The sequence below is a fragment of the Trachemys scripta genome, chromosome 1, assembly GCF_013100865.1.
Source record: "Trachemys scripta elegans isolate TJP31775 chromosome 1, CAS_Tse_1.0, whole genome shotgun sequence".
Classification (NCBI taxonomy): domain Eukaryota; kingdom Metazoa; phylum Chordata; order Testudines; family Emydidae; genus Trachemys; species Trachemys scripta.
In genome coordinates this window covers 249,852,958-249,877,649 of record NC_048298.1, presented here as the reverse complement: position 1 = coordinate 249,877,649, position 24,692 = coordinate 249,852,958, and the positions used below count along the sequence as shown (strand labels likewise).

Sequence of the window (24,692 nt, the reverse complement as noted above, 5' to 3'; positions counted from 1 at the left end):
GTCATTCTCACACTCTCGCTGTCCCAATGAATATTTCTGTCAGTGACTCAAGCTTTTCCTCACTTCCAGTTCTGTGTGAAATCTACTAAAACTTGAAGCCTCTCTACAAATCTGAATTCATGAACACCAGCTTCTGACAGAGTATTCTTGAATCCCGAGGGTGGTTTGGAACACTCTTTCCCTAAAGTAACAGTTGGAATTTTATTGCTTTTTTCAATCATGCCTTCATTTGATTGTTTTGCTTTTTAAATAAGCACTCACTTGAACTTTCCCAGCCAGGAGTCAGCAATGATTGCTCCCAGGATTGGAGTCAAATAACACAGAGCAACAAATGTGTGGTAGATGGCTGTAGATAGGTTATCATCCCAGTGGAGAAAAAATTTGAAGTACAGAACAAGCACAGCTACAAGGGGGAACAAAACAATCTGTTAGGGAGGTGATAATCAGTAACTGAAACCAAAAGCAGGTGAAGATTGAAAAGGAAGTTACCTCGCATTCCATAGTAGGAGAATCTTTCACAGAACTCATTGATGACAATGAAGAAGATGCTGAGTGGATAACCAAAGCAACTTGGCTGAAGGGGAACAATGGGACAATGTGAATTCCAACAAAGCCATGAAATGTATAAAGAATATCATTATCTGGCCACAATTCATAATTCTAACCTGAGTCAGTACAAATTTTACGAGCTACAAGTCAGTTATTACATACCAGTGTATTTATATCTATTGACTGCAGTGGAGCTAGGCAAAACTGTAATTGAATAAAAACTTCAGGTATTGCATATTTGGGATGCTAGGCTTCTAATGTATAGAGTAGTTCTGACTAGTATCCCAAAAATTGAATAACAACAATGTTTTGCATATACATTTTTATATTAAAATCTATTGACATTTTTAGAGCTCTCTTGTCAGGTGCAAATGATGAACCTTCAGGGTTGGACTAAAGCAAATCTTCCAGAAAGACAACCAGTCTTGATATGAAACCACCAAGAAGAGAAAGAGAATCATCCACTTCCCTTGTGTAGCAAGGCAGTGGGCTACCCCACAGCCCCGCTGAGGGCCGAACCTCCCCTAATACCAACATGGGCGGAGCCACCGGGTCCGGCGCCCACCCCTCTGAGGTCACGGCCCCGACCCGGAAGTATAAAAGCCCGCCTGGAGAGCTCAGTGGAGGCCAGGCCGGCGGAGAGAGCAGATGTCCGTGGCCGAGCTCCCGCTTGGGGAAACAGCTGCAGGCCGCGACCCAGGTGCTGACTCGCCGAGCCTGCCCCGTGCCAGCTACCCCGAGGAGGACTGGCCGAGCCTGCCCCGTGCCAGCTACCCCGAGGAGGACTGGCCGAGCCTGCCCTGTGCCAGCTACCCCAAGGAGGAGCCGAGCCTGACCCATGCCAGCTACCCCGAGGAGGAGCCGAGCCTGCCCTTCGCTACCTACCCAGAGGAGCCAATGCTGGTGGAGAGCACTGACGACTCTAACACGGCCCAGGTACCATAGGAGGGGGAGAGTGGAAGTAGCCTGGGGGCAGCCGACCCCAGTCTGGCTGCTGCACTGCCAGAGCCAATGTCAGTTTGTTGCAGCCAGGATCCCACTGACAGCAGCGAACATCCATTGCTGCTAGGGCCCCGGGCTGGGACGCAATGGAGTGGGAGGACCTGCGTCCCCCACTGCCACCTGCTCCTTGGGTGGCAGACTCCCCCTGTTTCCCCTGGCCTAGAGAGGCTGGGTACCTGATTGACTATTTGCTACTGACCCAGCCCCTGCTACAAGGCCTGGGCTGCTGTTTGACTATTTGTTTGCTGCCCCGCCATGACCTAGGGCCTGGGCTGCTACAAACCCTGACCCAGCCCCTGCTTAAAGGCCTGGGTATTTGCCTGACTGTGTGATTACTGCCCTGCCCTGATTGAGGGCTCGGGGCTCTTTTCTGACTGTAGCGAGGCGGTGGGATACCCCACAGCCCCGTTGAGGGCCGAACCGCGGCCCAAAACTACTACACCTTGGTAGTTTGTTCCACTGGTTAAACGCCCTCACTGTTAACATTTGTGCCTGATTTCTGATTTGAATTTGTCTGGCTTTAACTTCCAGATATTTGGTTCTTGTGTTCCTTTTCCCACTAGATTAAAGAGCCCTGTAGAACCCAGTATTTCCAACCAGTGAAGGTAAAGTTTAGGCATGCAAATACATGAGTATATTACTGTCAGGGCCGGCACCAGGCAACCAAGCACATGCTTGGGGCGGCACCTGGTAAGGGGCGGCCAATCTTGGGGTGGCGGGCTCCGGCAGCGCGGCGCTTGGGGGGCGGGCTCCGGTGGCGCTTGGTGCTCGGGTGGGGTGGGGTGGGTGGGCTCTGGCAGCGCGGGGTGCGGCGCTCGGGGGGGGGGGGGGGGGCCGGGGGGGGGGGGGGGGGGGGGGGGGGGGGGGGTTTTTCCGGCGGCGCTTGGGGGGGGGGCGCGCTTTTTTTTTTTTTTTTTTTGCTGCTTGGGGCCCTGATTACTGTGAGTATTTGCATGCTGGATCTTTTAGGCTGTAAGAGTTGATGATTCATGAATTATTGAGTTGCATAGCCATGCTGAGTACTGAGGTGAGAATAACAGAGTACAAAATTAGGCAAATACAACCAATATATGTGCACAGATCTTTAAATACCTTTTGTTAGCTAAAATGCTCTGCATAATGGTTAATGTTTTTGAGCCAATAATCATTATTGTTTTATCTGCCCTGAAACTGGAATCTACGCTTTTTGATACACAAACTGAAATGCCAGTTAGTATATTTTCACTGTGACTTTGACAAGTACCTCTGTGCCATCACCTTAAATGTTATCTTGTAGAGGTACAAAACAGAGTATTATGAATCTTAACAGATACCTCTATATCTCAGCAGCAACAGCACACTAGCTTCACAAACTACTGGGCCATGTCTTAACTCTGGCCTTCTCAGTGTCAGTACAGTTCCACAAATATAGTACAGATCTAAAATATGGGCTAATTGCAAAAAATACACAAGATCTGGATTTTTAGCTATAAATATAGGAATCTTTCTATCTACCAAATTAAGAGAAAAGGATTCCAATGGGGAATGGAAAATAGATGGATAACAAAAGGTGTTTGAATTCAAACCTATAGGAACAGGAGACAGTAAATTCCATGCAAGGCCAAAACACAACCTAAAACATCCCACGTGGAACCTGAAGGCTAATGTGATGGGCACTTTCAAAATGTCTCAATAGAATGCATCCTGTCCTCTTGTTATAACTACAGGGCAAGGATAAAACTGATCAGCGACAGGTTTTTATTGCAGGTGACAATGAACATGCAGTTTCTCTTAATCTATCTAGGAGTTTTAATGTAGATGCGGATATCATGACTGTTTAATTTTGATAACATAATTTACTTGCATGAATGATGGTCAGGTACTAACCAGTTTTAGTACAGTCTGTGTCTCAAAATGTGGGTATCTGCTATAAATCATAATTTATCAGAGCAGTACAGCTTTTGTTACTGAACACTACAAGACACTTACAATATCTTGAAAATAGAAAAGCTAAAACAGTGTCACAAATTACATTTTAAAATTAGTTTTCTGTGGAAAAACAAGAAAGGGATCAGGAGAATGCTCTGCCTTTCATATTTATGCCATGACTATTCATAGCTTACTGTTTATGGGCCTGATCCTGCAAGATGCAGGGTGCTATGAGATCTGCAGCTTGCAGAATCAAATCTTAAGAAAATCTTCATTTGATTTCGATGGAGCTATATCAATTTACACCTACTGAGGATCTGGTCCTTAGACTTAAGTCAGTTCTGTGATTAATACCTTGCTTTTTAAAAAACTTGGAAAGCTTTAGTATGTACTATAAGAAATTACCTAACTTCTGAGAAGAATTTCATACTGAAATTGTGTTTGATATCTCATAGTTCAGACTTGTTTTGGATAGCTCATAGTTCAGACTTCTTAAACTGGGGACAATACGGTCTTGTGAGACTAGCTAGTAAAGGGATCACAGGAAATCTTGATATTAAGCCATATAACCCTTGTGGCAAAAGATCAAGTACAGAAGGATCTTTGAACACAGATTAAACATAATTGTATATGTCAGCTACAGTTAGTTAAAGTGAAAAAGATTATCAATAGTGCTTTAAAAGGCAATCAATATTAAGATGCAGGCTAAATCTAAGAGATAATTTAGTTTGAGGTTTAAAAAAATCAATTGTTCCAGAGGTCAAGTTTTTCTGGAATTAAAGAACACTTTGTTGTTGAAAAGTGGCATTTGATACTGTTTGATATCATGTTATGAGATTTCTGTAATTTTTGTATTTAGACTATTTCAGTAAGGTTAATAATTCAGATCTAATTCAATGCAAAGAAAAACAGCCCAACAGGTCCAACTGAAAGAAGCTGTACAATGAAAATCCTGCCTGCAGCCAGTGAATTGAGAAGCTTTGGCCAATAGTGGAACCTCTAAACATAGTTCAAATGAAATTCCCACCAATTTGCTCAATTATTAAGACGCTAGATATGGAAAGACTTATTGAGTCCACCACATTGGAAATAAAAACTAGTGTCTTATCATATTAAAGTGATACTACATTTGAATCCACAGCATTCACAAAAACACAACTCGGTATGATGATCAGTATCTTGTCAACTGTTATGAATTACATCTGCTGCAGTGATGGGTATGTTCTGAGACATTTTGTAACACTGATCTTGAGTTCAGAGCTAGTTACACTTGCATGGTAATGAGACATTCTTCCAAGAGACTGCATTGATGGAAGATACACTAATGGCAGGCCATGGGCTGTAGGTGAGAAACCTTGTGCTGCATGTAAAAAAGTATTCTTGTAAATATTACAACTGAGAAAAATAATAAAACAAAGATAAAACACAAGGATGGGCCTGCCTAGATTACATTCAAACTTACTCTAGGCTCAATTTGTTTTTTGTTTTTACAGTTTCTTGACAAACTTTGGTGTATTACATTGGGTAAAATCTTCAACAAATGAGCGTAAAAATAAATTTGCTTATTAGGGTTTCTATAAGAGAAAAATGAGATGGGGCACCACCCCTTCTACAGACACCCCAGCGCAGTCAGATGAACAAAGGTCTTCCTAATATGTAAAGCTATCATCCTGCTTAACTACATCACATAACTATGTGTTGGTAGCTACACTTTTTTTTTAGTGAAGGTATTTGCTGTGTTTACATTCTGCTTCATTTTTATTTCAGGATTTTCTCTTTATTTTTTACTCTAGGCCAAAAAACTTTACTTTTTTGATAACTGAATTAGATATTGAGTTTTTAAAGTAAATTGCAATTGGATATTGTTGGGAGCTTCAGAAAGGAAAAAAGTGAGCTCTGATCTCAGAAGAATGGAATCAGGATAGCACTAATGGTCTGCACACTGTCTGGCAGAGGAGTTTGGGATACTCTTTTTTTCAAGCAGTGCTGCATGGAAGCGGATTTAGGTCAGTTTGAACATGAGAAAAGCCAAATCCCTAAGGTGTGTTAGACTTGGTTACAAACTGCATGAAGTATATAAATACATACGTGTTTTTTTTCACACACTGATAAACAAAACTGTCTCACTGAAACATTCTCACTTTAACTGAAACAAATGTGACACGGTGCCAGGTACTAGGACTCTTCACAGACCACCCTGCTCTTGTTAGCTCACATTTAGGTGTATGCAATGGCTGGGAGTCTTTCTAAAGGCCTGATCTAATGCCCACCGAAGTAAGTCAAAAGACTCCCATTGACCTCAATGGACATCGGATCAGGCTCTAAGGCAATGAATCAAATTCTCTGCTGATGTAAATGGGCACAACTCAATTGACTTCAGCTGGTGTTATGTCCATTCACATCAGCAGAGATTTTGGCTCACCATGTCTATGTACCATGTTATGAACAATGGGAACATTACTTGAATACAACAATCAAACACTTTTCAGAGTTAAAAAAATAAATACTAACCCCATATTTTCTTTCCTTCTTATTTTTCTCTGTTAGGAAAAAAGAGAGAAACAAATTTATGTAAAACTAGGAAATAACATTTCTTACCAAGACAATGGAAATCACAATAATCTCAGCGTAATAATAGACACAATACTTTTAATAAAAAAATATTCTTAATTAACTTAAACTAAATAATTCAGTATAAACTTGGCAGTATTCATTAGCCATAAGCATTTTTACAGATAAAATGTATATACAGGGTAAGTAAATTTTCAGACTTCTAGGTGTGGCTTTTTATACTCTGAAACAATTGTTTCAAAATTAAATGAAATTGTTTTTGTATTGTGTATCTATAGTAGAGCAATTGCAGCTTGGAAGTTATATTTATTTTCAGTCCCATACAATAATTAGTAAACTCTAAGATATTTAGGTTATGTATCAATTAAGAGGCATTAGCTATATCCAAAAACTTGAACAAGGAAGGGTTTTAAAAATATAATTGCAGGCAGTAAACTGAATAAGAAATTAAAAAAAAAAAAGAAAACAAAAAAATTAAGCAAAGTTTGAGTACATACTAAAGCTACCTCTCTATTTAATAGAAACACACATTTATTGTTTAATATTTGTAGAAAGTCTCATTGTAAAAAACAGTACTGAATAATATTTGCCATGCTGCAGTCTGTAGGCTTAGGTGTTTTAATGTATTTACATAGGAAACTATCCATAATATTTGAATTTACTTCAGCTCATCCTAGTGTTTGAAGTTTGGTTGCCTTTTACGTATCTGTTTAATAGAGAGAAGTGAAATACTTCTGTAATTGGCACCGATTCACATTTGGCATCATTGTTTGGATATTTAGTCCATTACAAAGGAATATGAAATTGAAAACAAGTTCTAAAGAAAAAAATTATGATATTTTGTACAGACTGAAAAAAAATCTTTAAAATATGCTTTCAATCAGCAGGGAACAAGTACTAATATTTCATTTTACTAGTAAGATGAGGGGAGCTAGGAAATACACAAGAATGTATGAGTCCCAAGATTCATACATAGCTCAAATGAAAAACAATCATGAACACTGCAAGGCAGCATCACACATACTGTAAAGCTTGTTCAGACCATAAAATCATCACTAATCCAGGTGGCACAAAACTATCAAACAGCCCCAAAGCAGTGATCTGCTTCAAATTAAGTTCTGGGTGCGCTACCTTTACAGCTTGCTTTACAGACAGGGCAAAAGTAAGAAGTAGAGACAAGATAAAGACAAATGCCATTCAGCTTGATCCTGTAGATCCTGCAAGATACTGAGCACTACGGCCTGATTCAGCAAAGCACTTAAGCATGTTACTAACTTTAAAGATGTGAGTAGTCTCACTGAAATCAGCGGGAAATGTTTAAATTCTTTGCTCGACTGGACTCCTTGATGCTCAGGGCCCAGAGTGGTTTCTGCAGGCCTCTGAAGCATGTTTTTCCAAAGTGAGTTTTGCTGACAGACATGGGGGTTCATGCCATCTCTGATAAAGAAATGTTCGTGTGAAAATGTAATGGACGTCAGCACTTCTTATGTTAAAAGTTCAGTATCTTGAAGATAAAGTTCAAGTACAGCACGGATGTGTACTTTGAAATCCTGGTTTGCAAACTAAACAAAACTATAACAGATTGTCATTATGAAAGGAAATGCTATTTCTGCTTACTTGAGTAGCATGTAGTCCATAGTTCACCGTGTGCACATACACGTGTACACAGTGTACTGACAACAAGAGTGCTGGATACTTAAGCCCCTTTTTCAGTTAGAACAGCGAATTCTCAAACTGTGGGTCGGGACCCCTTTTGAATGGTGTCGCCAGGGCTGGCTTAGACTTACTGGGGCCAAAGCCCGAGCCCCACTGCCCAGGGCCGAAGCCAAAGCCTGAGGGCTTCGGCCCTGGGCAGCAGGGCTCAGGTTGCAGGCCCCCTACCTGGGGCTGAAGTCCTTGAGCTTCAGCTTTGGCCCCCCCTGCCCAGAGCATCAGGGCATGGGCTTTGGCCTCCCTAGCCGGGGCAGTGGGGCTTGGATGGGTTCAGGCTTTGGTCCCCCATCCTGTGGTCGTGAAGTAATTTTTGTTGTCAGAAGGGGGTCGCAGTGCAATGAAGTTAGAGAACCCCTGGTCTAGAAGATACACACAATAAAAATACAGGCACACAAGCTCTGAAGTGCATGTGCATCTGAATGTACTGAGGAATCTCACGCCCACCACGTACACATTTCAAGCTGTTAGCAAATAACAGTTTAAAGATTTGGCCCACTAAAATGGGAAGAAAACTAAAATCTGTATCAGAATACATTTCAGAACACAAAGGAAGCATTTGAAAGTTTAAAAAAAAAACAGGAGAAAAGGATGAAGTTGAGTGTGTGCGCTGCAAATGGTGTAAATTATTATTTGTAATATTATTAAATGTAAATATTTATAGGCTAATAGTTTTAAGTCTACAACAGTAAACTGTTTATTCAAATGAAAAGTTTTATTTGGGGATTAGAGACATACTGTATTCTTAAATTCAGAGGTGGCATTTTGTTTTGAATTCTGTTTTAGTTCTGCAGCAAACCACATTGGTGAACAGAATTCAAAGCATTAATCTACTGAATACTCACCCCCACCCCGTCTTTCTGTCCACCAGAATAAACCCTGATATTTACCCAGAAAAATTATTAATAGTTTTTTGCACTGACTTTCACCTGTTTTTGTTGTTATGGTCATAAACACTGATACATTCCTGGGAAAAATTAAATAAAATAAAACCTGAAAACAAAGGGCCCTATGGATACTCTTTAAATTTTAGCACTGATTGCACAATGTACTAACAAGTATATTTTCAAGGCTTTTTTTTAAAGATTTAATCTCTTATTTTGACAAATAGAATAATTATGCTACACAGATAAAATGAATATGGAAAGTAAGGAAAATCAACACATGAAAATCATTGATATTTTTTCTTTATAAAAATTAATATATATAAAATATACCAAAAGCTGTTTTAATGATACTTTCAGGATACATACCCTTACATGCCATTTCTGAAATTAACAAAAATGTCGCTTATACAGTTCACACAAAGAGAAACTAAGTGGATATCAAGGTATCCATGCTAAAGATTACATCTGTCCATAATATTATCCCTGAATATTTTTACATGTTGATGTGTTCAGAACACCTGCAGCACTGTGTTATTTGCTATACCATATCTCCAGCAATTATTATTCTTTCAAACGTATGTATTTATGTTTGTGATATTTTGACCTAAATTGGAAGAAAAAAGAACAATAAAAGAAGTGTAGCTCTCTGAATTCTACAAGCACTGAAAGGAGGTCTTAGCTTTCAAATTCAAAAGTTTAATAGGTAAAATAATTGCAGTATATAACCAGTGGGTCCAAGGGGGGGATGGAGCACACAACCAGTCTTCTCTGTGACTACAGCTATGCAACCATACAGGGATTCCCTTCTTTATGGATCCCAGGGAGCTGCAAGCCTGAGAGGCTACCATCCTTGCATCCCCTGTGGAGTCCCTAAGCCTTCTCATTTGAGGGGAGGCTCTGAGGAAAACTCCATGAGATGAAACTGGCAGAATTTCTGGGCCACAGTGGTACCTCCATGGGTGAAAATGATTAGGCTTCATTTCAATATGCAATATTGGTGGCCTTGCCAGCGCTCAGTCAACAAACAAACAGGTAATGTCAATCCCACTAAGCACTTTTTAACACATCCTTCTGCATGGTTAATTACTGGGTCAACTACTCCTCTGTATTATTCTATCTAAGAATCTTGCAGGGAGTACTGAATCCTCAAGCATATATTTTTCCCATTTTTACAAGGCCTTGGTCATTGCCAGATAAAGAAGCAAATCCTCAACATTCACTTCTTTAAATGAGGGAGAAATGTTCATACTTTTTAGCGTACATTATGGGAACTTATATCTGAGAGCTGATGGACTCTCTGAGCATAATATCATCTTTTCCTCCTGACAGCTCTGAGGATCTTATTCCTGTCTACCCTCTAATCCTTGGAAGGCAACTGTTCTTTTCTGACTTGAATTCAATCCATTTTTCTTGCTGTGCATTTGAAAGCAACATCCCTACCAGAAAGCTGTATCACATGCATCCAGGCTGAGTACATTTCAGAGCCATTTTTCAAATACTAGATGTTACATTGTGGGCTTCTATGTTTCTGGAAATCAGTCAACATTAATGTTTATGGCTCTGACTTGCTTTTTGACCATTTCTAAACTAAGTCTCAGGCATTCACTCTCCTTCACCAGGAAAGCTGATCGAGTTCTTGAATGCACCAGAGCCAAGATTTTCAAAATGAGAGCCTAACGTTGTGCTACTAAGTTCATATTTAAACACCTAAATAATTGGCCTGATTTTCAAAAGTGTTAAGCAGCACGCAGCAGTTGCCATTGACTTCAACTGCAGCTCAGCACTTTAAAAAATCACTTTATGTGTTGGTGGCATCAGTTTTTGTTTTATGCAGCCTTCACTATCCTTGACTTTAAAAATGGTTATTTTAACTTGTTTTTAAGATTAACTTCCATTAAACTTACTGTCTCTATCTTTTCCAGGACTGTCTGTTGGCAACATGAGTGACGGTTCACCTGGAACAGAGTATTACTTTCTGGGTGTGGGATTCTCTGGATTTTGATGTTAAGAAGTTCATTAATAATTTAAAATTTTCCCCTCTTTGGATATTTTTTCAGTAAGGTCAGACCCAAAGAGGCCAGAAAGTATTTCCAGTTTGTATCATCATCCTTGATTCTGCCTTGTAAAATATGCTAAAGGAATATATTATTTTAATGGCAATGTGGCTATAATTTTTTCGCATATTTTATGGAAAATGAACTGCATGACTAACATACTTTCACTGGAAAAGAATATTTCCCAAAGAGCAATCTATACCACTCTTACCTCGTCATTGCCAAAATATTTTTAACATTAGACAAATAATACCTGTTTAAGGCAAAAAGACATGAGATACCTGTAATCCTCTAGTTAAGCACTAAATCAGGGATCGGCAACCTTTGGCATGTGGCCCGCCAGCGTAAGCACCCTGGTGGGCCAGGTTGGTTTGTTTACCTGCCGCGTCCACAGGTTCGGCCGATCGTGGCTCCCATTGGCCATGGTTCGTTACTCCAGGCCAATGGATGCTGCGGGAAGCGGCGGCCAGCACATCCCTCAGCCCACGCCGCTTCCCGCAGCCCCCATTGGCCTGGGACGACAAACCGTGGCCAGTGGGAGCTGCGATCGGCCGAACCTACGGATGCGGCAGGTAAACAAACTGGCCCAGCCTGCCAGAGTGCTTACCCTGGCGAGCCATGTGCCAAAGGTTGCCGATCCCTGCACTAAATCTATCTGAATTGGTTATTTACGGATGGGTTAATCCTTTGAGAAAAACACACCATCCAAGCATCTGATTGGATTATCCATTTAACATTCAATACCAGGCTGGTGGAAAGTGTTATGAGTGTATTCTCATCCAAAAGCATGAAAATTCCAAATCCCATTAGCATTAATGTGAACGCCTTACTCTGGCTAAATGAGACCAATCCCAAGAAAAAGTTTGGTCCTGCTTTAGAAATGTGCAAAGTTTCTAAAATCTCTGGGCCAACTATTCAAAACTCAAATCAGAAACAGCTGTCATGTCCCTACACTCTTACAGTAATTCTTAAACATATCTAGGGCCGAGACAAATTCTTAGTGAAAATATATCAAAGGAAGGTATTTGGAGCACAGTGATCACATGCTCCCAAATTTGAAACAGGTAGCTCTTCTCAGAAGAAAATCTTTGAAGTTCCTGAAAATTTTATTTTATTTTATTCAGAGGAGGTGACAATAATTTCCCCCCTAAAATAGTAATCAATTTTGATAGGGAAAAGTAGGTTTTTTGTTGACTATGAAATACCGATTGGATAAACAATTGCTGGGGCAGAACACCCTGATGTGAATTTTTTTTTACTATAATTAAATAAAAAACTGCTAGTACAACATTAAGATTGCACTGATTACATAAATGTCAAGGAAAGTTAAGGTTTTTAAACAAACATTAACTCAGCCACATGGCACATCCCACAGTAAATGTTTTGTGGTACAGCACACCAATTTAGCAAGAAAAACAGAAATAGTATCCACATAATCATAAGGTGAGTGAGTTAGCAGTGTTGTGTGAACCTTTTTGAAATTTTAACTATAAAACCTTAATATAATCTATTTTTTTTTTCATTTAAATTTCCTAATTTTGTAACCAAGGAGAAACTGTGTTCAGTTTGTGTTCAATTGGTTTCTGAAAAGGAGATGAACATGGTTTGTCTTTTGCTCACTTGCAGCTAAACTATGTTACTGGTTTAGCAACACCAGTGCCAGTTATGGGTAATTTTCATATTATAGACAAAAGTGCACACCTTTAATTATTCCAATAATACATGTGCAAAGTAGACTTGATGCTCCCACTTAGCAGGGCTGGGAACCAAAAGGTATAATCACTACTCCTTTCTCTACCAGGGTCAGAAAGGTGAGGGGGTCAGATTAATGACTTGCTTCCTGGGAACTGTTCCCCAATCCTTTATTTAAATTTCCTGGAGTCTGGAGGCCTAAATGCATTTTGAGTTGCAACAGGGCCGTCAAAAGGGGGGGGCAAGTGGGGCAATTTGCCCCGGCCCTGGAGGGGCCCCCACGAGAATATAGTATTCTATAATATTGCAACTTTTTTTTATGGAAGGGGTCCCTGAAATTGCTTTGCCCCCAGGCCCCCTGAATCCTCTGGGCGGCCCTGAGTTGCAAAGCCTGAGAAATCTGAACTGAACGTGTGATCTAATGACCATACAATCACAACTTTGGGGGGTATATGGGTGCAGAAGCTTTCAGGTTAAGAGATAGCAAATAAATAACTTTTAATGAAAAGTAAGGAATTATCTAAATTATGTAAAAATTATCTAAAAGGTAATAAAACCGTGTCCTTTAATTTTTCCTATTGGCTCCAAACTTTGCAATATATTAATATGCAAAATCATCAACCATTCTGAAATTACTACCATATTACACTATCTAAATACAATCGGTTGCATTAAAGAGCCACAACCCTAACACATAAATCTTGGGGAGGGGAAGGATTGGTCAAATTCTGGATTATTTTAGTAGTTTTGTATTTAGGTAACAACACACCCAAGTGTAGCTGATGCACCCGGGATGCTCTGGGTTAGGTAGTAAAAGCAAAAAGAAACAATCAATATGTTTCCCCAGAAAATTTCCCTCTCTGATTTGTACAGTACAGGTTGGCTGAGATTTTTAATTAACTTCTTTATTAATGTTTAATACAATTTCTTTGCAACTTATTTTATTTTTCTATTATTTCTCCCTGCTGATTGTGTTGTATTAGTTCTGACGGGGACTGGTAAAGGTACGAAAGCTTAGCCACTACATCAAGAGGAGCAGCTGCCTTCATGGGCTGTGAGCTCTATGGGCCCGTGGTGCCTGGGCACCAGGAATATGCCTGGTGCCCAGGCACAATGGGCCCGGCTCCAGCACTGGTCTCTCTCTCGGCCCCACTTCTGCCCCTGGGTGCCCCCCCCCCGTGTCCCCCGGGCCATTTAAAACAGCCCGGGGCCCCCACTCACCATGGCAGTGCAGCAGAGCTGAGCGGCTTCCTGCCTGCTCACTCCACATGGTTGCCAGCCTCTCCCTGCAGGCCCTGAAGCCCCTGTCCTGCCCCAAGCACCCCTGAAGCCAATAGGAAGCTGCGGGGGCAGTGCCTGGGGATAGCAGCACATGGAGGCACCCCAGCCCGACCTGCCTAGGAGTCCCAGGTAAATGCCGCACCCCCAATCCCCTCCCAGAGCCTGCAACCCCCCTTTCCCTCCCACCCCCAAACTCCCTCCCAGAGCCTGCACCCCCACTCCTTGCCCCAGCCCAGAGTCTACACCCAACTCCATCCCAGAGCCTACACTCCTAACCCCCTCCTGCACTCCCACCCCCTGCCCCGAGCCTGCACCCAGCACCCAAACTCCATCCCAGAGCCAGCACCCCAGACCTCTCCCCCACCCAAACTCCCTCCCAGAGCCCAACCTCTCACCCGTTCTGCACCCCAATCCCCTGTCCCAGCCCAGGGCCTGCACCCCAGACCTTCTCCCCCCACCCAAATTCCCTCCCAGAGCCTTAGGCAGGTGTGGGGCGGAGTATGGGGGATGGGCTCTGGGCGTTCTGGGCACCACCAAAATTTCTACAAACCTGCCACCCGGGCTATCCTTGCATTGAGACAAGGTCCCCAGTTTTGGCGAGCTCCACTCCACCCCCACCACCCTACAGAGCTTCCTCTCGCCGCTTCAGTGGGAGCCTGGTGCCCCAGAGTAACAAGCAGCGCTGGCTGTGTTTCCCCCACAGCTTTCCGCACGCCCAGCCTTCGGAGCTTCCCGCGGACCAAAGTGGGGGAGAGCGATGAAGCAAGGCGCCCTCTTGCAAAACCGGACTCTGCCCCAGTCCCTCCACAAGCCAGGGCTGCCGGGGCGGGGGGGTGGGGGGGCAAGTGGGGCAATTTGCCCCAGACCCCACAGGGCCCCCACGAGAATATAGTATTCTATAGTACTGCAACTTTTTTTTATGGAAGGAGCCCCCAAAATTGCTTTGCCCCAGGGCCCCCTGAATCCTCTGGGCAGCCCTGCCACAAGCACAGAGCGAACAGCGGCCCCAAGGGATTTCCTCAGTCTGCCCTTCCCCGGCTGCAGCCAGGCACACAGACGCCCTATTACTCACTGCCATGAGTGCAGGGGACTGGACTAGATGACCTCTTGAGGTCCCTTCCAGTCCTATGAGTCTACCCCGCCTTGCGCTTATGTAAAGCGCTCGGTCCTCGCGGATCGCCCGCAGGAATCCGAAGGCGAGCACCTCGCAGTTGCATCATTGGTGGCCCTGTGACCCGAAAGACCTGGCGTGGGCAGGACTGAGAGCAGCGAGGGAGGCTGCTCCTTCCCCACCCGGCTGGAATAACTAGCGCGTGGCCTAGGCGCTCGCCCGCTTTCCTCAGCGGGTGTCCGAGCACCGCCCCGCCTCTCCGCTGGCCGCCTGAAAGCAGCAGGTGAAGCAGAGGCTGGGGCGGTACCTGGCCGGGGCGCGCTCTGGTTCCCCGAGCAGCCCGGCCACAGCTGGGTTACAGCAGCGCACGTGCTGCTGCCAGGGGCACTCCGCCACGCGCTGGTGGGGGCACTGGAGTCACAAAGTGGGGGGCACACAAGAATCAACTGCTTGAGCAGTCGGACGCTGCTGGCGGAGAACAAGCCCAGCGGGGAGGAGGAAGAGCAACTAAACACTACAAATCCCCGAGCAGAAACCTGATCCCCCAAGAGCAGAGCTCTATAGCCCCCGCACCTCCCCAACCCGGCACCCCCCTCCCCCAGAGCAGAGACTTGCAGCGGCCAATAAACCTGCAGAATGCCCCCCAAAGCTCCCACTCCAGGCCGTGGGGGCTACACCAAGGATGACTTTGGCTCTTTCTCCCCCATAACCCTCCACCCTAATTCCCCGCAGAGCCTCCAGCCACCTGCCCCAAACCTTCCTCATCCCCCAGTTCTGTGGAGCTCCCGCCCTGAGGCTTCAGCCCCCACCACGTACCCATGGGGGCTCCCGCGCTGCTGCGGCTGCTCTCCTGACTGGGAAAGTCCTGTGTGGTGTGTGAAGGAGATGATGGCGAGGGCTCTTCTTTAAAAGTGCTCTCCTTGGCCGGGCGCCAAGCCCTACCCAATGCCCTGGGCAGGAGCGGCAGAGGCAGAAGCGTGTCTCTCCACAGCAGCGAGCCAGGCGGGAGGAGTCACTCGGAGCCTCGGGGAGGGGGGCAGGACGTTGCACCCGACCAGGGTGGAAACGCTGAGGGAAGAGTAAAGCTTTGAGAGTGTCCCTTGTTCTATCCCTTCAGGGACAGTTCCTTGGGGCGGGAGGCAGCTGCAGGGAAATGGGAAGCACAGAGGTCTGGAGCAGACATTAAGGCCTTAAGATTAGGTTAAGTGAATATTTTTAAGGGTGGGGAATGACCCCTAGAGGAAGAGGAGGAATGAGAAGAAGCCCTAGCAGTAATGAGAGAGATGGGGGGACATGGATACACAAAATCCAGGAGCAATGTGAGAGATTATAGAGAGTGAATGAAGGGGGATAGAAAGCTGGGTGGGGGAAGTGGAGAGAAATAATAGATAGGAGGGGGAAATGGATAGAGCAGTGGAAAGGTTGAACTGTTGGTGCAGTTGAGGGGTTGGAGAAATATTGCCACAGAACAAGAAGATAGGAAGAGAGACAAGGAGGGTATATGTGAAAAGGGAACAGGGTAGAGATGGGAAGACAGATAAAGGAAGAGGCACTAACAGTGAAGTGAGGGATTCAAATGTGAAAAAATAATCGTGAGAGAGAGAAGGAGGGAGGAAGCAGAATTACAAAACATCATTTGAGCGAGACAAAGCGGGTGAGGTAATATCTTATATTGGACCAACTTCTGTTGGTGGAAGAGACAAACTTTCTAGCTACACAGAGCTCTTCAGGTCTGGAAAAAGTCAGACCTATTTCTATACCTAAAGAATGGCTCTGTGTAGCTTGAAAGCTTGTCTCTTCCACCAACAGAGGTTGGTCCATTAAAATATATTACCTCGCCCAAAAGATATTACCTGAGAGGAACAATTTTAGGGTGGCAGATAAAAATACTCTAAACCTTTTTTATAGTACAAACCAAAAATTTGTGTGAGTGAAAACACAGACACTGAAAAAATTTGGCAAGAAAATAAGAAAAAAGGGGAGAGTTGGCACACAAAAGGAAGAACAAACATGGGAGCTTGTAAGTAGTCATTCTTTTCAGTTTATGGAAAGTTTGCTATCAAATATACATATGAACACACACAACACGCACACACACACACACTCAATGACATACACTAGTCTTTCTTTGTACTATGCTTGTTGGCTCATCACTGGGACTGACTATGTTGGGGCTCAGTCCTGGTTAGAAAATGCAAACAGTTCCTGTGCCAACAACCTGGCCAGTTTTGAAATTGGAACTAGAAAATATCAAATATGTATTTGAGTAGATTATGCTTTAGTTTGACAACAGAGACAGGTTCACTTCCAAATATTCTTTTTGCTATTCTTATCTTTTAAAAAGTTACTGCTTTGGTGGTATAGTGGTGAGCATAGCTGCCTTCCAGGTAGTTGACCTGGGTTTGGTTCCTGGCCAATGCAGGGATGTGCCCTTTTGAGTAACTGTGTTGCTTGTCAAGTATCACCAGACTCCTTGTTGTGTTTGTGTTGCTTGTGGTAGTGTGCTGTGGCCATTGAATCTGAGCGGTACCTATGGCTGTGAGTTTGACTACCCTGGCCCTTAAACTCTGAAGGTATTTAGGAGGATTACAGACACCGAGCCATTGAGAGATTATGTGCTGCTAGATTTTCATGAAGGAGGAGGCAACTGCCATTTGAAGCTAGGAAGGCCTGCAGAAGCGGGGCTGCACCCTAGTGGGGTTTCTAAACTCTGCATGACACACACCTTCCCCTCATGCAGAATGGATTTAATAATTCTTATCTGACTTTTGAATAAGTTGTTCATTTCTTCCGAGCTATTCAATCAAAAGAAACTTGCCAGGAGCCTAAAGGCTACTCCCAATTAGCATAAAATAGAGCAGACTGCAGTCATGTTTAATATGGTGATTCAGCCTGTGATGAGTACATGTCCCAAGCCACTTGGATCAACAGAGTATTGTATGTTGCAAGCTGCAGTAACTACAGAACGCACCTCGGTATTACAGATGAGTGCTACTGTGAGCTACAGTGTAGAGCTACAATGTACAGGTCCACCCTTGATTTAATTCAACTGGTTCTGATGGATTGCTCCATGTGTTTGTGTGGAGGTAACCTACTTGAAAGGATATTCTGAACTCTGTCATAATGTTAATTACCCACATGGTCATTTTATAAAACCTTGCAGATTAAGACTTAAAGAATGAATGCATAGTGATAGGGATGTTTATACCATGCACTCCTGGAAAAAAGCATTCAAAAATAAAAACCCAAACTAATTTAATATAGTCCTGAGGATTTGAGCAGTACATGGCTCCTTCTACATCTAAAGCAGCCAGAATGCATGAGCACTTCAAGTGACACAGCTTCATGCAACATGTGGACTGAAAACAAAATATATAGGACTTCTTTCTAACATGGCCTTGTTGACTAAGCTAGCAAAATAAGCAACCAACTAAGTGTGATGCCCAAACCTCTAAAGGCTCACCCACATATAGAAATAATTTACCATGTACCATTTCTGAGCAATTAAAGAAAAAATAGCATGCAATCAGGAATGCAATTTATCTCCAGCCATTAGATATGGCCACTTACTCTTCCACGTGAACAAGGGTGAGGAATAATTGTTGCTATTTTCTATCAGGCTCTAAGCACACTAAAATCGGAAGTACGGAACCCCAGGTTCATCTGCCTAGATACAATTTATGGAAAAGCAAAGAAACCAATAGCTCCTCAGATATTTCTTTCTGAAAGTGCCAGGCAACTATGGAAAATGAAAGTGGGAGTTGAGGGAAATCAATTTTTTGTTAATAATTTAAGAGCATTGGGCTGCTGATCATGGTATCTTTGAACACTGAGAACTGCCTTTTTCATGAGATCCTGACAGCTGTAGGAATTTATACAGACAACGGATAAATTATGCTCTCACTTACACTGGTGTAGCTGTGGAGTAATTCTATTGACATCCGTGGAGCTAAGCTAATTTGTACTTATGTCAGTTTCAGTGAGAGCAGAATATGGTCTAAAAGGATTTACATTTCCCAACTTAGCCTCTTTAACACAGTCTACAGGGCCGGCTTCAGGCACCAGCCTGGCAAGCAGGTGCTTGGGGTGGCCGCTCCAGAGAGGGGCGGCAGGTCCAGCTATTCAGCGGCAATTCAGCGGACGGTCCCTCACTCCCACTCGAAGCGAAGGACCTCCCACCGAATTGCCGCCGCAGATCGCGCTCAGTTTTTTTTTGGCTGCTTGGGGCGGCCAAAACCCTGGAGCCGGCCCTGACAGTCTAAGAGGTGTACTGTGTGCCAATACTGTTAAAAGTAGTTTTCAATGAAAAAAATTGTGGAAACAACTTTACTTTGTCCTGCCTTGACCCTGACACCAAGAAAAGCAGTGCATTTTCAAGGTTGTGAGTAGGGTGTCATTTGCTATGTGGTGTGTGTTGGAGGAGGAAGTTGCTCTCCCTACCCCCAACTTTTCATAGCTGCTTGCCTGCTGGCCCTACGGTATCTTCCCTGGTCCTGGGGGGCGGCCTGGGCTGGGCCAGGACTCCTACTCACTGTGTGGTCACTAGTGTCACTCCCTTGGTCCCACAAGCCAGACATGAAAGCAGCAGTGGTGGCCTGGGCTGGAGTAAATTGAACCAGGCCCCAATCCCTACCAGGGGCCGACCATCGGTTAGACACCCCTGCTCCTGGCCCATCACTTCCTCCTACCCCTAACTAGCATGCCAACTCCCTGTCGCCCTCCAGAATGGGACCAGCCTCTTAACCCCTCCCTCCCCACTCTCAAGCAGCCAAGGCCTCAGTGGGAAGGTGGAAGCAGTGATGCTGTCACAACTTTGCCCCCCCCAATTTTTTTTTTTCTGAAATGACTCCCCAGGTTGGGAGAGGACTTTTGAATGCTAGCACTGAAGAGCAGGAGAACCCCATGAAACTCAGAACCAACATGAGATTGGGAAGATTTGATGTAATTGCTTTGAACAACATTAGGTTTCAAGACTGAAGTATGAATTACTCTTTGTGATTACAAACTGTTAGAAGGTACAGTATGTGATTTTTGTAAAAGACTGTGTAGGTTTCAGTTACAAGTTAGCCCTCTCTAAAATGATATCCTGGTACAAACAGCATGTTCAGCTGCAGGGGTGGGAATTTTCACTGATGGGTTACTTTAGTTTGTCATTAAATTAGGTGTCAAAAATATCACTGAGTTTTAACATTTATTAAAGTCGGTAAGATTATTCTCTGTTTTCATGTCTCATCACAGGAAGGAACTTTAACATTTCAGAGGGGAGGGGTCTAATCTTGGGGTTTTTTTTTTAAATGTGCTAATTATTGTTCAAGGATTGACTCATCTTAAGGTGGACCAAGTCAGTCCCAGTATAAATCCAAGAGTATTAAAGGAAATGAGGATAGTAATGTTAGTAATGTTTTTACTTATAATTTTAGAATATGTTCCATATGTTTTTTAAAGATTCTGTAATTGTTTTATGACTTCGCATTTTAGATTTAAAAACTGACAATAATAAGCAGAGAGAAAACACCTGGTCTGTAGATGTCAAGGCAAGGAGTGGGTTAAATTGATAAGGTGCACTTGTGAGGTATGATGTAAGTTCTGAGAACAAACAGAGGTAGGGGAATGCTTGTGGTTTCCTGGATTCTTTTCTATTTTATATTTTTGTAAGCAATAGCTGGTTTAACAAATCACTATTGTTGTACTGTAAGCGAAAGGATATTTGTTTAAATGGACAGTGATAGATGATTTGGACAGTGAGATAATCCCATTATAGACAGTGATGATGGATATCTATACAAGTATTTCTAAGGCCTCCATCACTGCAATAACTGAACACCCTCCACTCCCAAGCATTTATGGATTTATCCTCACAAGTGTTATTGTCCCCATTTTACAGATAGGAAACTGCGGAAGAGAAAAATTAAGTGATTTGTCCAAGGAAGCCTTACACATAATAGACACCCTTTCTAGTACAACTGATGCATTCAGCAAAGAGTGGGAACGTTATTTTACTACAACTAGAAAAGAATGTACAATGGACTCTTCTGTGGTCATCCACTATCATAAAATTAGTTTGCATTTTGTTCTTCGCAAGACATGCACAAGGTTACCAGAGCCACTGGTAGTTAGCTTGCATAGTTATTACAAAGGTCACTATTGCAGCAAATAGCATAAAATAGCAAAGTGGAATCTGCCTTGAGGTTTATTTAATGCAATATAGACTAGCCATAGCAGCCAAGTTTTGTGCAGCCCCATGTGTGACACTTTATGTAAATTGTTTAAGAAGCTCATTTGCATAGCTTCAACTAAGTTACATATAACCATATGGTAACAAGGTGTACTGGCTCTTTAAGCCAAGGCTCAATGGTCAACAGGAGCATTGGATTGGGTATGAACTGTGGGGTTGCAATGATGGATGTTGTGTTTAGGACACTGAGGACTGCTTTGAATTACTTTGGGCAATTTCAGGGGAGGGCTGATGAGTACCCTGAGAAAAATGATATGCCACTTCTGTAGGTCCCTGACGAGACAGTGACATGGAATCCCCTCTGGCCGCAAGAGGGAGTCAGGCGAATGTGTCCCTACTACGCATACACTCCGGCTTTAAAAAATATTGCGTGGCTATAGTGTTTGTGCAGGCCTGATGAAGGAAACCATTGCTTTTATCCACAGGGCAGCAACAGGGCAAGCTTCCCATACATACGTTCATGCCAGTGTTCTTCAATCTTGATTTGGAGGTAATTTCTTCTAGGAGTAACGGGCCACTTGGTTTCTAAGGCCCATGACGTTCCTGGCCTCTCTGGTAAAGTCTTCCAATTAGCACAAAGTGTGGTGGTGCATTTGTGGGAGCTAGAGCTAAGACCCACTCATGTCATATAGAGATTACCTAACATCCATTAGTTGGGATTTTTAATTTCTGTTGAGTTGAGCTGGATTCATATAGGTGACCTACAGCTGACAGGCTCTGTAGAACATTAGCAGTGTTGTCCTAAGGAAACCGGACCCCTAATAAGTATCAATGTTACATCCTGGAGAATGAGACTCACTTTTTGGAAAGTCACTTTTATTAATCAAATTCTGACCTTTTTTGACCTTGCACAGGTAGAGTCCTCCTGTCTCTGGCATAATGAGCAAAATCTCTCTCATACTGCTCAATCTCCTTCAGACAAACCCTAGAATAGATATCGTAGCCAATTCTTAAAAAGGACAGTTATCAGTAACCAAAATGAAAATACTAAAAATATAACAATAAAACATATTTAAAATACGTTTTGCAAAATAAAGTCATTTTAACGGTTATGCAATTAACAAAATTAATCATGATTAATCGCATGATAAAAAATTAATCTCACAAATAATAAAATAATACCATTTATTTAAATATTTTTGGGTGTTTTCCACATTTTCAAATATATTTATTTCAATTTCAACACAGAATACAAAGTGTACAGTGCTCACTTTATATTTATTTTTTATTATAAATATTGGCACTGTAAAAATAAAAAAGTATTTTTCAGTTCACATAATACAAGTACTGTAGTGCAATTTCTTTAGTCTGAAAGTTGAACTTACAAATGTAGAATTGTGCACAAAAAACCCCTGCATTCAAAAATAAAACAATGTCAAACTTTACAACTTACAAATCCACTCCAGCCTACTTCTTGTTCAGCCAGTCACTCAGATAAACAAGTTTGTTCACATGTGCAGGAGACAATGTTGCCCGCTTCTTGTTTATAATGTCACCTGAAAGTGAGAACAGGCGTTTGTATGGCACTGTTTTAGCCAGCGTTGCAAGATATTTACATGTCAGATGTGCTAAAGATTCATATATCCCTTTGTGCTTCAACCACCATTCAGAGGACATATGTCCATGCTGATGTGTTCTGCTCAATAACGATCCAAAGCAGTGCAGACCGATGTATGTTCATTTTCATCATCTGAGTCAGACGCCACCAGCAGAAGGTTGATTTTCTTTTTTGGTGGTTTGGGTTCTGTAGTTTCTGCATTGTAGTGTTGCACTGCTAATGTTCTACAGAGCCTGTCAGCTGTAGGTCACCCATATGAAAGTGTTCTTAAAATGAACAACATGTTGCGTCATCATCCGAGACTGCAATAACATGAAATATATGACAGAAAAAGGGTAAAACACAGAGTAGGAGACACACAATTCTGCCCCAAGGAGTTCAGTTACAAATTTAATTAACTCATTTTTTTTTAACGAGTGTCTTCAGCATGGAAACATGTCCTCTGGAAAGGTGGCCAAAGCATGAAGGGGCATACAAATGTTTAGCATATCTGCAGGGCCAGCACTTCCATTTAGGCGACCTAGGCGGTTGCCTAGGGCACCAGGATTTGGGAGGGTGGCATTTTGCTGCCCTCGGCGGCAATTCGGCAGCGAGGGGTCCTTCCGCGCTCCGGGTTTTCAGCGGCAATTCTGCGGCGGGTCCTTCACTCGCTCCGGGACCCACCGCCGAAGTGCCCCGAAGACCGGGAGCGCGGAAGGACCCCCGCCTAGGGCGCCAAAAACCCTGGCGCAGCTCCTACATATCTGGCATGTAAAAATCTTGCAATGCCGGCTACAAAAGTTCCAGGTGAGTGCCTCTTCTCACTTTCAGGTGACATTGTAAATAAGAAGTGAGCAGCATTATTTCCCGTAAAATTAAACAAACTTGTTTGTCTTAGCAATTGGATGAACAAGAAGTAGGACTGAGTGGATTTGTAGGCTCTAAAGTTTTACATTGTTTTGTTTTTGAGTGCAGTTATGTAACAAAAAAATATCTACATTTGTAAATTGCACTTTTATGATAAAGCGATTGCAATACAGTACTTCTATAAGGTGAATTGAAAAATACTATTTCTTTTGTTTATTATTTTTACAGTGCAAATATTTGTAATAAAAATAATAAAGTGAGAACTGTACACTTTGTATTCTGTATTGTAATTGAAATCAATATACCTGAAAATGTAGAAGAACATTCAAAAATATTTAATACATTTCAATTAGTATTTTATTTTTTAACAGTGCGATTAAAACTGATTAATCATGATTAATTTTTTAAAATTGTGATTAATTTTTTTGAGTTAATCACGTGAGTTAACTGTGATTAATAGACAGGCCTAATAATTATTCCAGGGACCTCATATTAACATATATGGGTTTGAATTCACAACTTTCATATTCACAGCACAAACCTCTTCTGCAGCTATTAAAGTGAAGATGGGGGAAGATATGTTTTTAGCCTCTATGACAGGGGTGGGCAAACTACGGCCCATGGGATCAGAAGCAGGGGCAGAGGGCTCCATCTGTTGCCCTTGCCGCCAGGCACTGCCCCCCGCAGCTCCCATTGGCCGGGAACGGGAAACCACGGCCAATGGGAGCTTTGGGGGAGGTACCTAGAGGCGTGACAATGGCAGCGCATGTGGAGCCCTCTGCCCCCCCAGATCCCCGCAGAGGCCGCAGTGCTTCTCTGAGCGGCACGGGACTGGGGACAGGGAAGGCACGCAGGGAGCCTGCCCTGGCCCCGGTGCGCGCCACTGCCACGCCGGAGCCGCTTTAGGTAAGCGGCCCCGGGCCAGAGCCCAAACCCTGCCTGCACCCCGCCCCCCAACTCCCTGCCCTAAGCCCCCTGCCTGCACCTCGCACCCCTCCTGCACCCCAACTCCCTGCCCTGAGCCCCCCATACACCCTGCACCCAACCCCCCCACCCTGAGCCCCCTCCTGCAGTCCACACCCCTCCGCCACCCCAACCCCCTTCCCTGAGCCCCCTCATGCACCCCGCACCACTCCTCTTCCCCAATCCCTAGCCCTGAGCCCCTTCCTGCACACTGCACCCCCTCCCACACACCGCACTCCCTCCCGTACCCCAACCCCCTGCCCCGGCCCTGCATACAATTTCCCCACCCGGATGTGGCCCTCAGCCCATAAAGTTTGCCCACCCC

The 24,692-nt window shown here is 43.4% G+C and overlaps 1 protein-coding gene across 1 annotated transcript in view; it reads right to left on the bottom strand.

Moving 5' to 3' along the window:
* The window catches only part of SLC15A1 (solute carrier family 15 member 1), a 53,134-nt gene extending 37,372 nt beyond the window's left edge, over nucleotides 1-15,762 (bottom strand). Inside the window, exons 1-4 of the mRNA XM_034758222.1 lie at nucleotides 15,582-15,762; nucleotides 5,971-5,999; nucleotides 490-574; nucleotides 262-403 (exon numbers count right to left, since the gene is read on the bottom strand). Of these exons, the coding sequence (XP_034614113.1) occupies nucleotides 262-403; nucleotides 490-574; nucleotides 5,971-5,999; nucleotides 15,582-15,585 (260 nt within the window). The 5' untranslated portion in view covers nucleotides 15,586-15,762. The remainder of the gene's footprint in view (nucleotides 1-261; nucleotides 404-489; nucleotides 575-5,970; nucleotides 6,000-15,581) is intronic.
* Nucleotides 15,763-24,692: the final 8,930 nt, after the last annotated feature.